Source organism: Aspergillus aculeatinus (genome assembly GCF_003184765.1).
Source record: "Aspergillus aculeatinus CBS 121060 unplaced genomic scaffold BO66scaffold_43, whole genome shotgun sequence".
In the NCBI taxonomy this organism is placed as follows: Eukaryota; Fungi; Ascomycota; class Eurotiomycetes; order Eurotiales; family Aspergillaceae; genus Aspergillus; species Aspergillus aculeatinus.
In genome coordinates, this window is record NW_020291512.1 from 90,579 (window position 1) to 104,726 (window position 14,148).

At 51.2% G+C, this 14,148-nt stretch overlaps 6 protein-coding genes across 6 annotated transcripts; 2 read left to right on the forward strand and 4 right to left on the reverse strand.

Annotated features, from left to right (window-relative positions):
- Window positions 1–22: 22 nt before the first annotated feature.
- Window positions 23–1,919, forward strand: BO66DRAFT_329373 (MFS general substrate transporter; the record flags this gene model as incomplete). The annotated part of the gene is made up of 5 exons (XM_025644017.1): window positions 23–208; window positions 306–409; window positions 537–884; window positions 936–1,076; window positions 1,136–1,919. 5 exons carry the CDS (start codon window positions 23–25, stop codon window positions 1,917–1,919), a joined length of 1,563 nt encoding a protein of 520 aa, XP_025501100.1.
- Window positions 1,920–3,496: 1,577 nt separating this feature from the next.
- BO66DRAFT_413663 (phytanoyl-CoA dioxygenase family protein) lies at window positions 3,497–4,584 on the reverse strand (the record flags this gene model as incomplete). The annotated part of the gene is made up of 4 exons (XM_025649426.1): window positions 3,497–3,813; window positions 3,860–3,929; window positions 4,024–4,210; window positions 4,265–4,584. The coding sequence occupies 4 exons, from the start codon at window positions 4,582–4,584 to the stop codon at window positions 3,497–3,499; spliced, it is 894 nt and encodes a 297-aa protein (XP_025501101.1).
- Window positions 4,585–5,084: 500 nt separating this feature from the next.
- Window positions 5,085–5,982, forward strand: BO66DRAFT_413664 (uncharacterized protein; the record flags this gene model as incomplete). The annotated part of the gene is made up of 3 exons (XM_025649427.1): window positions 5,085–5,546; window positions 5,604–5,647; window positions 5,706–5,982. 3 exons carry the CDS (start codon window positions 5,085–5,087, stop codon window positions 5,980–5,982), a joined length of 783 nt encoding a protein of 260 aa, XP_025501102.1.
- A 924-nt stretch (window positions 5,983–6,906) lies between these two features.
- BO66DRAFT_441241 (uncharacterized protein) lies at window positions 6,907–8,138 on the reverse strand (the record flags this gene model as incomplete). The annotated part of the gene is made up of 2 exons (XM_025651331.1): window positions 6,907–7,090; window positions 7,954–8,138. 2 exons carry the CDS (start codon window positions 8,136–8,138, stop codon window positions 6,907–6,909), a joined length of 369 nt encoding a protein of 122 aa, XP_025501103.1.
- A 2,789-nt stretch (window positions 8,139–10,927) lies between these two features.
- Window positions 10,928–12,738, reverse strand: BO66DRAFT_158258 (NAD-dependent epimerase/dehydratase family protein). The gene is made up of 5 exons (XM_025642201.1): window positions 12,342–12,738; window positions 12,082–12,272; window positions 11,904–12,016; window positions 11,221–11,825; window positions 10,928–11,099 (listed from the first exon to the last, which is right to left on the reverse strand). Exons 1-5 carry the CDS (start codon window positions 12,380–12,382, stop codon window positions 10,937–10,939), a joined length of 1,113 nt encoding a protein of 370 aa, XP_025501104.1. The 5' UTR covers window positions 12,383–12,738; the 3' UTR covers window positions 10,928–10,936.
- Window positions 12,412–13,810, reverse strand: BO66DRAFT_158286 (NPP1 family protein). The gene is made up of 2 exons (XM_025642202.1): window positions 13,422–13,810; window positions 12,412–13,356 (listed from the first exon to the last, which is right to left on the reverse strand). Exons 1-2 carry the CDS (start codon window positions 13,640–13,642, stop codon window positions 12,858–12,860), a joined length of 720 nt encoding a protein of 239 aa, XP_025501105.1. The 5' UTR covers window positions 13,643–13,810; the 3' UTR covers window positions 12,412–12,857.
- Between the last annotated feature and the right edge of the window lie 338 nt (window positions 13,811–14,148).

Consider the following 14,148-nt stretch of genomic DNA (forward strand, 5'->3'; position numbering starts at 1 on the left):
TCGCCTTCTCCCTTATAGAAACATGCGGAACCCTGAAGCCTTGGCGGCCCGTGAAGGGTACGGGGATGATGTCCTCTCAATTGTGAGCCGGGTTGTGACCTCGGAAACTCGACAGAGGGAGCCTCTAGACACAGGCTGTTCAGCCCCTCTGGGAAAGGCTAGGCAGGGACTCGTCACTTGCCTCATTCTACTGTGCAATTTGATCCAGGTCTGCACCCTTCACGCACCCAAATAATTCCATTCTTGCGAGCTTTCTTCTTCGTATATCCCGAAAACTGTCTAACAGCGACGCCTTCCTCTCCCAGTTTACCTCAATGTTCTCCACCGTAGCTGGAGGCTATGAATTCAGTGCTCGACTCGGGCGGAAAGTCGGAGCTTCACAAGCGAACTGGATGCCTGCCGCATTTGGGTAGGTGCCCCAGAAGTGGAAGGATTGAATTGCATTGAACTTGAAACTTGTCGCATGCTCTAGGACACTGACGGCCGAGAGCGGGGCTGCTAGACCGGAGAACCTCAGTTGACAATTTTCGTAACAGACTTACTCAAAGTGCATTTGTTCTGATTAGCGGTCGGTTGGGAGCGATCTATGGCCACCAAAGACTTCTTTTGCTGGGAGGAGCGATTTTCGTCATCTTCTCGATTTGCAACGCATTCTGCACCACGTATGCTTCGTTCGTCGCCATGCGTGCGCTGACCGGGATCGGAGGGGGCATTCTCATGCCCAACGCCGTGGCGGTGCTTACCATCATGATCCCACCGGGCAGAGCCCGGAACTACACCCTGGCCCTCTTTGCAGCGTCACCGCCCATAGGCGCTTTGATCGGGGCACTGATCACTGGAGCAATCCTGGAGTCTACCGATTGGAAATGGATTTTCGTAATCATGTAAGTTTGCGATGGTCGGAAGAAACACATCCAGAACTGAAACAGCTTTAGTGCGTGTCTGGGCGTTGCAGCGTTTGGGGGTCTTTTCTTTGCCGCCCCGCGCGAAGAGCGATTGGCAAAAGATGGCAAAGTGGACTACGTGGGCGCCGTGCTTGGCCTGGGCGGGCTTATTCTGTTCAATGTTACGTGGAAGTATGGTGGCCCCTCCACAATTCTGCCGTCGTCTATAACTGATGATCATCGTAATCCAGTCAAGCTCCATCCACTGGGTGGGAATCACCGAGCACTATCGTGAGTTTGGTGTCCTCGGTGGTCATGATCGTCTTCTTCTTCGTCTGGGAGACCTGGTATGCCGCGGAGCCAATCATGCCGGTGGCCGTCTTCCAGGCCCCCAGTTTCAAGGCGTTGATCCTGGTCGTTTTGTTCATTTACATGTCCGTTGGAATCTCACTTTGGTACATGGTGGCATGGGAACAGCTGATCCGCGGTTGGAGGGTTCTTCATGTCGCAGTAGGGTGGATTCCCTACGGCCTCGGCGCGTCAATTGCGGTGACGGGTGCGGCCTGGCTGATCCCACACCTGGAGGCGCAGTATATTCTCGCTGTAGGGTGCCTCGCCCCCTTGGCGTCTACAATGCTTCTAGCGACCATGCCGGAGCAGCAGCTGTACTGGGCCCAGGTTTTGCCCTCAACCGTGCTCGGCAGTTTCCGCCCCGATTTTGTTTACGTCGCCGCTCAGATCATTGCTAGCAATAGCGTCCAGAAACACGAGCAGGGGGTTGCGGGTAGCTTGATCGGCACGTTGAATCTCCACGGCAACAGCCTGGGACTCGGGTTTGCGGGTATCATTGAGGTGCAGGTCGCGAAGCACCAAGATTCTGAAGTCGCGGGCTACAGGGCTGCCCTCTGGTTTGGTGCCGCTCTCTTGATCTCGGCTTTGGTCTTGGATCTGGCATTCGTGAGACTACGCCATGTTGACCGTGAGGATTGGGACTCAGAGCAGACGCCCACTACTGTCCCCATACCCGACATTTGAAGAACAGTTCGGGCACTAGAGAAATACCTTATGAATTAATTGGAAACCCCACAGGAGTGGAAAGATTCACTGGTCAAAAGGCATTAGACACTTACGATTTAAATTGGCATCAACCATTAAAAAATAGGAAGGTTCACCTCGATGCTATACAAATCGGGCAGTAGCACTGGGATAGCTCAATAACAACTCGCCCACTAACCCTAGTCAGATACTGTACATGCTTGAACTGAAATATCGTCCTATAACCCTTGGTTCAAGGCCTAATATATGTGAGTTGCACACAGGTCAGATCTTAACCCATGTCCAGACGCTGTGCCTTCATGGCAGCTACGAATGCTATGGGTAGCCGGGCGCCTCAAATCGTAAATGCAATAGAGACGGATCTTACAACCTTTCCGTGACGGCTGGGTAGAACATTCTATGATATTGTTATCCTAGCCATAAGCCTTTTGACCGGAAAAAGTGTTTGCTTGCCCTTTCATTCCATAATTATACACAGTTTGAATAACGGACCTAGTAAGAGATAGTTCATGCGGCAAGGAAGGCCCAGTCAGGGCTATCGGCAGGCTTAACCCAAACAGGCCGTCATTGCCGCTCACCTTAGATAGCTTTCATCACCCATGATACCCCAAACCATACAACAACCAGGAATGACTTGGAGTATGAGTAGAATTACTCCAGAGAATCCAGGCATTCTCCCGCATTTTGCATAGGCCCCTCCCAAACCTGTTCGTTTGATCACCGGTATAGTTATGTCCTGCCATATGCGTATTCAATGCCGCTAATAGGCCTAGGCCTAGACATGTCGACTCACTCAACACGTCTTTTTCTCAGAGGAGGGATTTTTCGATTCCAGGCTTCCAGGTTGACGAGATCTATGGTGGCATTCTGGATAACGCTTTGGGTAATTCTGCCATTTGTTCCTCCGGCAATAAAAACAATGAGGATGAGGTGAGTTTGCTATGCTACAAGGAAAATCGAGTATTCGGGTGATGATAGTTCCATCTACTTAACTTGTTCATTTGGGAAGGAAGCAACCTCAATGACGGTTCTGGACAAGCCTGTTTCCCAAGACGATGCAATCTGTCGCCAGGCGGCTTTAAAGTTTAATGTTGGGCTTAGTCCATTGTAGGTCGACGGCTAGTTTACAGACAATTTTGCCAGATACCGTGACATCAAGAATGTATGTATACATGCAATGAATGTCAAGTTAGTGATAGAACTTAGAAGAATACCACGGACGTATGAAGAATTATAGAGCTATTTCAATGATGACAGGTAAAAGATGCAAATGCATCATCATCTCATAATCTAGGAGTTCCCGTTCAATGAGTTTCTGACATACGCTAATAGCTATACATGCGGTATTACAGTGAGTATTGATTACAGATTTGCAGAAAAATTGGAAATATTCACCTCGAGAAGAAACAGGGAGAGCATCAGACTCGGCAAGCCTAATACTACTTTGCACGACTATTTTTAATACCGTTATGAAGTCAAGCTCCACCGAACAAAATCTAAGCAACAACCTCCCTTTCAGCGTACCAGTTCCAACAACTGCACACGAAGATCTTGTCTTAGGAGGCTGCACCAGCCACCTGGCCGTGGAAGTCACCATAGCCGAACTGATCTTCCCTGCTTCCCAACAGCGTGATCGGATCCTTCATGCCGACGTGACCACAGCTGGGGTGGCTAACCGAGTATCCCAGTAAGGCCTGGACCTCCGGCTGGTAGGTCTTGACCACATCCAAGTCCACCCCGAGGTATTGATTTTCATCTGCGCGCAGGGAGCCGCGGGTCATATGGCAGGAGTAGATGATGCGGCGCTCGGGCGGGTTTGTCCGGTTCTCACCCGCCCCGTGCCAGATGCTCCCGATGATGAATACCGCGTCGCCTTTCTTCATCTCGCAGGTCGAGCAGAGATCGATCCGCGGGGCCACAGATGGATGCTTCGGGCCACTTGTGGGAGCCGACAATGACCTGAGTGGCGCCGTTATCGAAGTTCGTGTCCTAGAAAGATGAAATTGGCCTGTATGAGCTGCGCGTTCGGTTTGGTTTCTTCGCTGGGAAATGCTTCGTCCGGAAAGGAGGGAATTCTGCTTACCACCCCCGCAACCAGCAGACCGAGGAGGGAGCTCTCTCCGCTCCCTTCCAGATGCTCGAAGTGCTGGGCCATGTCGTCCCGATGGAGCTGCTGGGCGGTTGAGGGAGAGCCGCGGTTGAAGGCCTCCGACACGGCCAAGACGGGGTAGGAGACCGTGTGGTACCTTTTCCCATCGCGATACACATTTCTATGACAACGGTGAGTCCAAGAAGTCCAAGATAGAGAAGACCAAAACCCTCACGATTCTTCCTTCAGTAGCGCTTTGGCAGTCTCGCGGAATGTGGGGTGGTTGATCGCTTGGTGGGCAAAGGTCGGGGACTTCCCTGCAAAACCGCTGAGGGGGGGATCCGCGGCATCGAAGAGTTTCCCAACATAGGTCCCAAGCTTCGACCAGTAGGGCTGCGCCTCGGCATGGATCTGGTCGATGGTTTCCGGACTCAGGAAGTTCTTGATGATGATGCCGCCGTCTCGCCGGATAATGTTGACAATGGCTTCAATGGGGGCTGTGGCATCCAGCTCCACCACTTCGGGGTTTCCAGCCTGGTGAGGGGGGTTGGGCATACTGTGTGTTGGGATATACAGAAGGTAGGGGCTGGTGCTGTAGCTCGATGTCTTGAGCCTTGTCCTCTCTTGGACTATTTATTCTTGTCGTATTGCGGTTATTCCGTGATCCTTGGGGCGAGGCCGAAAATGGTCATCATAGCCTCGGCAATCGCGGTACGTTTGAGGTATCGATAGGATATCGCACATCTCCAAGGTCATCAACTTCGCGTGGCCTAGACCAATGCGTTTCCCACGAAATTACCACCTCTCAGCACGAGAGTTAGCGCAATAATGATTGCCGGCTATCAACACTCAATGTGGCCGTTCGTGGCGAATCCCGACTCTCGGGCGACCCTACGCCTATAAGACAACCATCCACTTATAATCAGGATCAGCAGGGGCTGGAGATACTCAATCCTTGATCTCGTCCACCTTGTTTACTTATTTTATCCCGCCTACCAAGTAACCATCTACACGAAACGCGTCCACTTTAGCACTTGCCCAGGTCTTCCACCGCCATGCCCGCCGCCGTTAAGCATTTCTTGGCCGCCGCTGCAGACCCGCACATCATCCATCAATACCTCAAGGCCGACGGCGTGGTGATTGTGGAGGGTGCCACCACGCGCGAGACCATCGACGCCGTCTTGGAGGAAGTCGGCACTGTCCCTGATGGACAGACCTTTGCACTGGTAGCCAAGAGTGTGGCCTTCGCGACCCAGCTCCTGATGAATCCCCTGTACCTCGATCTCAGCAACCGAATCCTCACCGACGCGTGTATCATATACTATGAGCAGGAACGGAGCGTGTCAATCTCAGAGCCCCAGGTCTCGCAGACCTCTATCTTGTCTGCCCAGCCGAACAGCCTCCCCTGGGGCCTTCGTCGTCAAGACGAATGCCACCACATTTCCCACCCAGCCAAGCGCGAAGCCCAGTCGGGGATCATGTACGCTGCGCACGACCTCACCCGCGATAACGGTGCGGTGCGCGTGGTCATCGGGTCCAATCACTGAACGGACTCGCGGGACCCCCACCCCGAGGATGAATATCTCGTCGAGTTGCGCAAAGGCGACGCTTTGCTCTGGTGAGTCGGATACCCACTATGCTGCGTACTTTTACAGAACTGACGATCCCTCTGTCAGGCTGGGCTCTACATACTTCGGTCGCGCGGCCAACGCCACCGACCAAGACACCGTGCTCTTGAGCGCGACCGCGACCGCAGGATACCGCCGCCAGGAGGAGAACCAATACCTCGCGGTGCCGTGGGAGGTGGTCGAGAGGTACCCTGCGTCGGTGCAGCGGTTCCTGGGTTATGCCGTGAGCCGACCGTACGGCGGGTCCGTCGAGCACATGGAGCCCTTGGACTTTATGAAGGTAAAGGGCGACTGGTCCAAATACATCCCCGTGGATCTGATCTGAGCTGTCAGTCGACCAGCCGTTGTCGAGGTATATGTGCGGGTACAACTGTGCTTACTTTGATTAATGGCGTTCTTGACCTTCCGCGATCGCTATCTAGTCTGTATTACCATATAGCACCGCCTCTAAGAAGGATACCTAAATGACAATGAGTACGAGTATGTGGAGAAGAAGGAGGCAAGTGAGACTGCTGCTGCAGATCAGGGTGGAAGGGGTTGCTGTCGGAGTAGTCTGTAAAGGGAATTGTGGGCTCTAGTTGTACGGGGAGACTATAATCATTATTTAAATCATTGAAAGGACAAAAAAGCAGACAACCACGGCATTTCGAAAAATCCGAGGAATGTAATATGGCTTGAAAACCATATAAAGGGATGCTCGCATTATGACTGCGGAGGCTGAAACATGGTGAGTTGCTCTCTGGGTACGTACTTTGATATGACCATAGAAATGTTGAAAAGAAAAAAGCCAAAAAAGAGAAACGGACAAAAACCATAAGTATCGATGACTAGGCATAGGCATATTGTAAGAAACAAGACTAGATATTTTAACGAGAGGTGTTCGCCAAATTTGAAGTTAAACCTAAAAGTTCAAATTAATTGCGAAAAACCAACCTTCGTCCAGCATCTATCCTCAGAAAGATGCTATTAATCCTCATCGCGCGGCGGGCAAAGCATATCCGAGTCATAGCTCTCTTGGTACCGGAGCCCACGTTTGGTAAGAGCGTCTACGATCTCCTTGATACTTCCACAGGAACGACTTTCCTCCCTGATCAGGCCTCGCACGAGCTCGAGGAGGTATAGCATTGAGCCATCGGCCATCTTTGCCATGCTGTACTCTAGCTTATATAGTTCATCTGGGGACACTAACTTGGTCATACGCGGAAAGGCATCCTGGAGTAAGAGCTCTACATGGGCATACCATAGCATATCACAGCATATCAACCAAGTTAACTCCATCGATATTGTACCCAGGATATGACTCGAAAGCCTCTTGAAACGCCTTCGCGCCGCGGCTGGAGATACAGATCTTCACATTGTGCGGCCTGGCCTGTACCCAGTCCTTTAACGCCCGAATCATTCTGGGATGGTTGGCTGGGTCGAGCTTGTTGAGCCTGTCGATTATGAGGAAGATCTTGTGCTCGTCGTAAGGCTAATCCGCTGCTACCACCTCATCCCTGGCAGTATAAAAAAATTAGAAAAAAGTTTATCAATAGCGCTGTAGGCGTTCTACTGGGCGAAGTGTCAGTTCCGAGTAGATATGCTAATTTGATAATACTTGTATCGATAGTTTGTTTGATTGTTCGATTCTTGGATAGGCTGAGAATCGTAGTAGGACATATCACTAAGATTGTCAGTCGAGGCCTCGAAGGAATCATAATACTATAAATAGGTAATTGATTTCTTTATCTAGCTATCTTGAAATCAATCTACTTCCATGATTCTTCTGAAGGCGGAGGGATATCATGATGGCAGAAGGCGAAGCCGATATTCTTAAAAAGTTGAAGGATCGAAGGCAACATAATAAAAATCAAACAGCTGTTAATTCACTAAGTTAATATAGCAGTCAAAAACAAGAAAAGTCCGCATGGAATTGGCCAAGTATGATATTGATAAGAAAGAATGAAAGAATATATTACCGAGAGCAAAATCTTAGAATCTGGTGACCACCTCTGAAAATATAAAGAAGAATTTTCTTCTATATAAGACTATTTAAGAGAACTAGCTGAGACAGCCGGCCAGGCGGTGGGATTTCAATTTCAGGCACCAAGGCCCAGGGCCGACGTTAGGATGCCTGGGCTCCAGGTCGCAAGTCCAGCAAAGATTGTCATATCTCGACTCCCACTGGTACTGGTCTCCACTTATAGGCCGTCTTTGCAGTATTTAAAGCACCTTGGACTAGATCTTACCCGTCTCTGTGCTTTCTTCTAATTCTGGAACGCGGAATTGCAACATCCTTGTCCACAGTTTCACCCACTCTTCAAGTTCTTCGATGTTGTTTTGACACTTATCAATCATTTCGAGTAAAGCGGGATCCTGTATCTGCTTTTGATCTTGGGTTTGGTCAGAGTTTAATTCGCGGATCCTGGATAGCGTTTCCCGGAGCTCCTGGAGCTCCTGAAGCTTTTCCTCAAAGGTTTTCGTCTCGTTCTGGTCAGGCATGGTGGCTATCGGTATGTCAGTACAAGAATCTGGCTGAGTGAAGTCCTTCTGTCAGGAGGTGTGGTTGAGGCAGGATATCTGGACCCTGTTGAGGGGTCGACCGTGCTACTTATACTGCGAAAATGTCCCAGGGGCTGGAAGGTATCTAGAGGTTGCAGGAACAAAGCCCAAGGCAGAGCCTTATGATTAGAGTAGGGTTGACAAGGAACCATCGAGCTCCAGTCGGTGATCATATATCAACAGCTTTTGTCTCTCATCCAGTTATCTTATTCATTTAAGGAACAATGAAGAAATACAGCTAGCCGCATAAAGCAGCAAGAGTCATATAAAGCTATTGTGTAACAAGAGTCTTTGATCAGAGAATCACAACAATAGATAATTGAAAACGAGGGACAAAGAAGCTTTGTTGAAAATAATAACCATGACCCGATTGATGTACCGTAGTCCTGGCAGACTTGTGGGTATTACAGCGTGGTATGCCGTCATCCAAGTCTGAGGAACATCTATATTCGCAGAAAAAGCATACCTTGCTCCACATGAGCCAATGGGGGTCCGTAATTGGTGATTGCGGAAGATCTTGAAAGTCCTTCATCCTGTCAGATGAGCGCACCTCGCAGTAGTGGTATTAGCCAACAGATCCACGGTTCATGATACTTTAGGTACTGACTTTGAAAATCGGCTTGAGCTGCAAGTGAAAGAGAGTCTTTGTTTCCTTGGACTTCTCGTATCTCCCGTGGTCAGACCTTGTACATATTTGCCGATCGGAATGCAGAAGCAATTGAAGCACTCATGCAGGGTCAAGGTGAGAATTGACATCACAAGTCTAATAGCATAATACTACCCGTGTAATACAGATTCACTCTCATCTGGCAAGGAAAGCTTGAGATAAATTGTGCGACAAGATGGCTGAAAGGTAACCACCATCAGGATAGACCAGTATTCGGGCAGTACGAGTTTCGTGTTACCCCATGCACACATGCATTTCCGGGGCAGGAAATGGCTAAATAGGGGCGATTTGAGCAAGATGACTGAGTTTGGAGGAGAAGCTGCCAGAGCGATCTTTGGCCCATTGCATTATTTCCTATTATCCTGCTGGTGGACGGTAAAGACGAGGTATCACGGGACTGTGTGGGATGAAAGTCGCATTAGAAACCTGATAGCGAAGCTTAAAGCGTACGAAGAGCGGCTGAAAACCATCATGGGCTAAGTGGTCGGCGAAGGGAGCTGTTGGTTGCTGAGATCCCGTAACGGCCTGGTGCTGACTTATTGCCCCTCCCTTTCTAGCTTCGGTATGAACGAAAAGCTTCCAACTTGATTGGAATAACCGTTACACTGAAAAAATCCAGAAACTCCAGAAGCTTCGCCACTTCCAAATAGAATCGCACGTCATGGAAATCTCTAACACGACTGCGGGCCTATCCTCAGTGGTATCAAACGCGGCCGTCGACTCGGAGCCAAGCGTCGAATTTGTATATAAATCGGTAGCCGAATTCCTCGCACGTGAGCTCCACTCACCTAAAGAGGATCTTGGCACACTCGAAGCGATGAGCCAGATGTTGCTGGCCGACCTCAAATTTTCTGCAACATCGATGAGATTGCAACGGGCAGGCTTCCCGCGGTGGGGAGCTCCCTTAATTCTTGTCGCCTCTCCGCTAGGAATCAATGTTTCTCCACTACTTCGAGTTCCGTACCATGCGCATCTCAAAATTGTTTGGAGATTTAGTGCCGAATTCAAAAGAGCAAACAACTCTATCAAAGCCCTGGGCAACGCGAATTAAACCCCAGCAGCGGCCTGAGCAGGTCGCCGTATTCCTGTCGTCGAACAGAAGATTCCTGCAAACTAAAACTTCCATTTATACCTCTCGATCACGTTTCAGAAAACACGACATATGGAAAGTTGATTCTGAACACCCACAAGCTGGCTATAGAGGCGAGGGAGGGACTCTCGAACAGCTGTTTCGGATTCTTGCTACGCAATAGATTTACATGGCATAGCGACATCTTACGATTGGCAGACAATCCACGCACTACCATGCGAGAGATCCTATTCAGTACGCTGGCATACAATACAATCATTGCAGCGCAGGAACAGGATCGGCGGTTGGACTAAGACGTCATCGGATGTCTGCGGGGACGCTATTAAAATTGGAGAAGAGAAATACAGGGGACTGAGAAATTGGTGGGCAGCTTTGCTTCAAACGATGAAATGAGAATATTGACCATGCTACGCGAATCATTTACGGGCCAGTTGAGAAATGGGTTTCTAGAACAGAATTGACACAGAAGGTCTATCAGTAATGGCCCACTAGGCCTCTAAGGAATCTTCCATATTGCATTCCTAAAAGAATTGGCGAGGCGTCGTCATACGCTGATCATTGATGGCTGGCGGAAATCATATTCCGCTCGCTGGCGTCTCCACATCTACATTTACCCCAAAACCCCATCGAATGCGCGCAGGTTCCGCGCGGTGGACGGCATTTCGGAACGAAAGCCGCGAGCTTCTATCTGCCCGGTACCGCTCCGTGCCGGTATCTTTCCCCGATAACGTGTAATTCGTGCATAGGCCAATCCTACCGGGGATCATGAGAACCTGGGTTCCTATTTACCTTGCCACGGATCAAGAGGCCCATGCGTAGCAGTGCAAGGCTGGAGTAGCGGATTTACAGACTACGTGAAGGAAGGAGGATGCGGTTTACGCGAAGCTTTATGATTGCTGGGAAAAGAGGTATTCAAAGAAACCCAGTATCGGCTGGGGCATATTACTAAATAGCATGTGGTGAACGACCAAACGCCATCGATCAGGTGGAGGTCTTCTTCTTCTGCATCACCAAAGGTAGGGTCTTAGGGTCGGGAGGTCGCTCGACATACTCCTGGAGTTCGATATGGAAGGTTTCCGCCCATTTCTTCTCATGCTTGGGAATCCAGCCAAGCTGTCTGGCAAGGACGGCTTTGCAACGAGCACTGCATAGGATCTCAGTTAGCGAGGGAGCATCTGGAACCAAGAAAAAGAAAGCCATGAAAACGAAGAAAGAACAAGTCAAAGGTTCTGGGTATCACAAGGAGTCTGCAATGAGAAACTCACTTTGCACCAAATGACAGCTCGACCCGAGCTGCATTCCCCCCGGCCCATGCATCGGCAGCCTCCTGCACCGAGACACTGGCAAGCTCCGCCGATTGGAATATCCCCAGCTCCACCCCCGCATCGGCCAAGCGCTGCGAGAACTCGCGGTGGGTGTGTTGGCCGGACTCGCAAAAATAGATGCCTCGTCGGCCAGAGGGGATCTCCTTGCTACGGTCCTCGTCGGCGATGTGTTGAAGCAGAACCACAAAGAAGCGGGCCAGATCGTCGATGTGCACGTGGGTCCAGACGGTCTGGCCATCGCCCAAAACCTTCACCTGGCCCGTCGTCACCGCATCGGCAATGATGGCGGGCAGCTGCACGGAGAATCGGTTGAACCAGCCCTTAGACAGCCCGAAGATGGTCGGGGCCATCACGATGTGCGTGGGAATCCCCAGCTCTTCGCCCAGTTCCACCACGGCAATATCCGTGGTGCGCTGGTAGTACACCTCCCGCGCCTCTCGCGCCTTTTCGTAGGCGAAGATATCATCCTCCGCGTCGGAGAAGATGTGATCTTCGATGAAATTCGCCGAGTGGGGCCGGTCGCTTAAGTTAGAGGTTCCAGAGATCTAGGCGAGGGGGGATGTTAGTCGGATGGTCTGCCCATCTCCTTGTACAGAGGCGGAGAAAGAAGTTCTCGAGAGTACCTGAATGTAGTGGGGATGGCGATGCCCTGCCCGATTGCGTTTTCCGATGGCGAGTCCCCTCAGGAATGCCCTCGCCGAGGCCGTGTGCCAACCTGCTCCGGCATGAATGATGACTGTCACCCTCGAGGATCAGCATCGAAGAAGCCAAACAATGAAAGCAGTATCCATCTTTTCTTACCATCGAATCCTTGGGCAATTTTCTCAAGCTTGTCCAGCTCATCAAAATCCGAAACGACGATCGGTTCGACTGGAGACAGCGAGCGGATCTTGGCTGCCTGGGCCTCTGAACGCACGAGCCCTGCAATGTGCCAGCCCGACAAGTCGTTGTTCTGCTGGGCTTCGAGGACTTCGGCCACAATGGCACCGCCTCTACAGGTAAAAGGCGAGTCAGCATTTTGGTCATCGTCGTGTGCAGTACAGGCCCATGGACTGGCTTACATGTAACCCGAAACCCCTGTGATCAGAATTGACCGGGTCATCTTTTGTTCAATTGACCAAAGAATGATGAGACAATCCGACGTGAAAGAGTGAAGAATGAAGCAAATGAGAGACAAGGTAAGGTAGTTAGTCTGCTTTGCTTACAAATCCGGGGCTGGATCGACGCTTCGGCTGCTCGGCACCGACCATTACGTCGGCTACGGTTAAGCAAGATGAAACCCGAGCACACGGCGAGCTGGACAAGTGCTAACAATATTCAATGCGAGCCGAGATTGCCGAGCGGTTGGTACAATAGTGCTATATTCGTTTAGATGGTATGGAAAATCAACGATGCCGAACACGGGGTCCCACAAAATATATTCTGTCAACCCAGAACACAGTAAAAGATTCACAGTCACAACAACCGTTCTTTGAGCTCAAGAGGGGTGAGACTAAATTCTTCAGTACACCTCATATTGCTGATCTAGGGACCTCATCGAGGGTCAACGAGGGGGCTAGTCTCTCCCCGAAAGCAATCTAAAGCGCCGCCTTAGCGAGATTGTTCATGAACGTGGCATCCTTAAACGGCACCGTCGCCTTGCCAAAGTCCGCGCCTTCCAACCCATCTTTGGCGGCCTGCGGCAGCGAATCCCACGCCACGAGCGCCAGATCCCGGCCCAGCGTCTCCGTGAACTGCAGCTCGTGGTTGGTCGGGAAGCTGGTGAAGTACTCGACCTTGGGCCGGTCGCCCTGGCGCGGCGGGCTGGTCGTCTTCTTATACTTGCCGTGGCCCGAGGCGGCGCCCCCGAGGAGCGTCGGGCTGGCGTTGCTGGGGTTGTTCACCCAGATGACCACGTTCTCCCAGTCGTGGCGGTGCGCCCCCGTCGAGACCCCGCTGGTCGGCATGTCCTTGGGCATGTACCAGGCGTACATGATCCCGTAGCGGCCATTGTACCAGCCCCCACGCACGTAGGTCTGGCCCCGCGACTGGTCGCGGCAGCCGCCCGTCGCGCTTCCGGTGTCCTGGAGGCCTCCGCTGTTTTTGTTTGACTGTTAGTGGGACGATGACGGGTCGAGACGGGAGGGAGAGGGTGGCCTGACCTGGTATCGCCGTTGGCGGCGACAGCTGGGTAGGATTGGCAGCCGTGGGCGATGTGAAGATAGGGCTCAAATTTCTTGAAGGTGTTACCGACGGCATCATTGGGAACCGTCTCAGCGAAAGGGGTGATGCTGTCATGGGGAACAACGGCCCGCTTAAGAAGCGGTGAGGCCTGCACCGCAGCGATGGTGGTGAGAAGGTTGATGATGGTTTTGGGAAGCATTGTGCTTGAGTAACAGGGGGTTGAGGAATGTGAGTGTTTGCTGGGTGGTGCGAGTGATAGCTGAGGTGCAGCCGGCTTCGAGCTCCATTATATAGCTTTTCACAGGACACAGCTTCAAAAAGCATGCACCCCTCAATTCAGGAGGTCATGTACTTTACCTCGCCTCATTGACACAGCCAAGGTCATGTACTTGGTACTTGGCCCAAAACGCGAGGTCGAAACACTCACCATAGAGTGACCTTTGGCCGGATCATGGATCAAACGATTGCCAAGAAGACACAGCCTGCAGGGTCCCAGACAGGGTCGGATGAAGATGAGTGGAAAGGTTCCAGTTGGTCAATTTGTTAAGGTTCGACGTTCCTCTGGCACGGCGAAACGGTTTATATAAAGTTGGGCATTCGGGGGAATTGGGTGGATTGCATTGGATCGGTTTCGCAGCTCCACCTGCCAAGCGTTCCTTCGGTACTCGGGGTTTCGTCGGAACATTCCTGTGATCGACATCGGCA

Bases quoted from the DNA above. Each gene is read 5' to 3' on its own strand.
- BO66DRAFT_158286 (XM_025642202.1), bottom strand. From the start codon at position 13,642: ATGCTTCCCAAAACCATCATCAACCTTCTCACCACCATCGCTGCGGTG. The intron at 13,357-13,421 runs GTCAGGCCACCC...AAACAAAAACAG, and splicing joins GCCGCCAACGGCGATACCAG to CGGAGGCCTCCAGGACACCG.
- BO66DRAFT_158258 (XM_025642201.1), bottom strand. From the start codon at position 12,382: ATGACCCGGTCAATTCTGATCACAGGGGTTTCGGGTTACAT. The intron at 11,826-11,903 runs GTACTCTCGAGA...CCCCTCGCCTAG, and splicing joins GCCATCCCCACTACATTCAG to ATCTCTGGAACCTCTAACTT. The intron at 11,100-11,220 runs GTGAGTTTCTCA...GATCCTATGCAG, and splicing joins GAGCTGTCATTTGGTGCAAA to TGCTCGTTGCAAAGCCGTCC.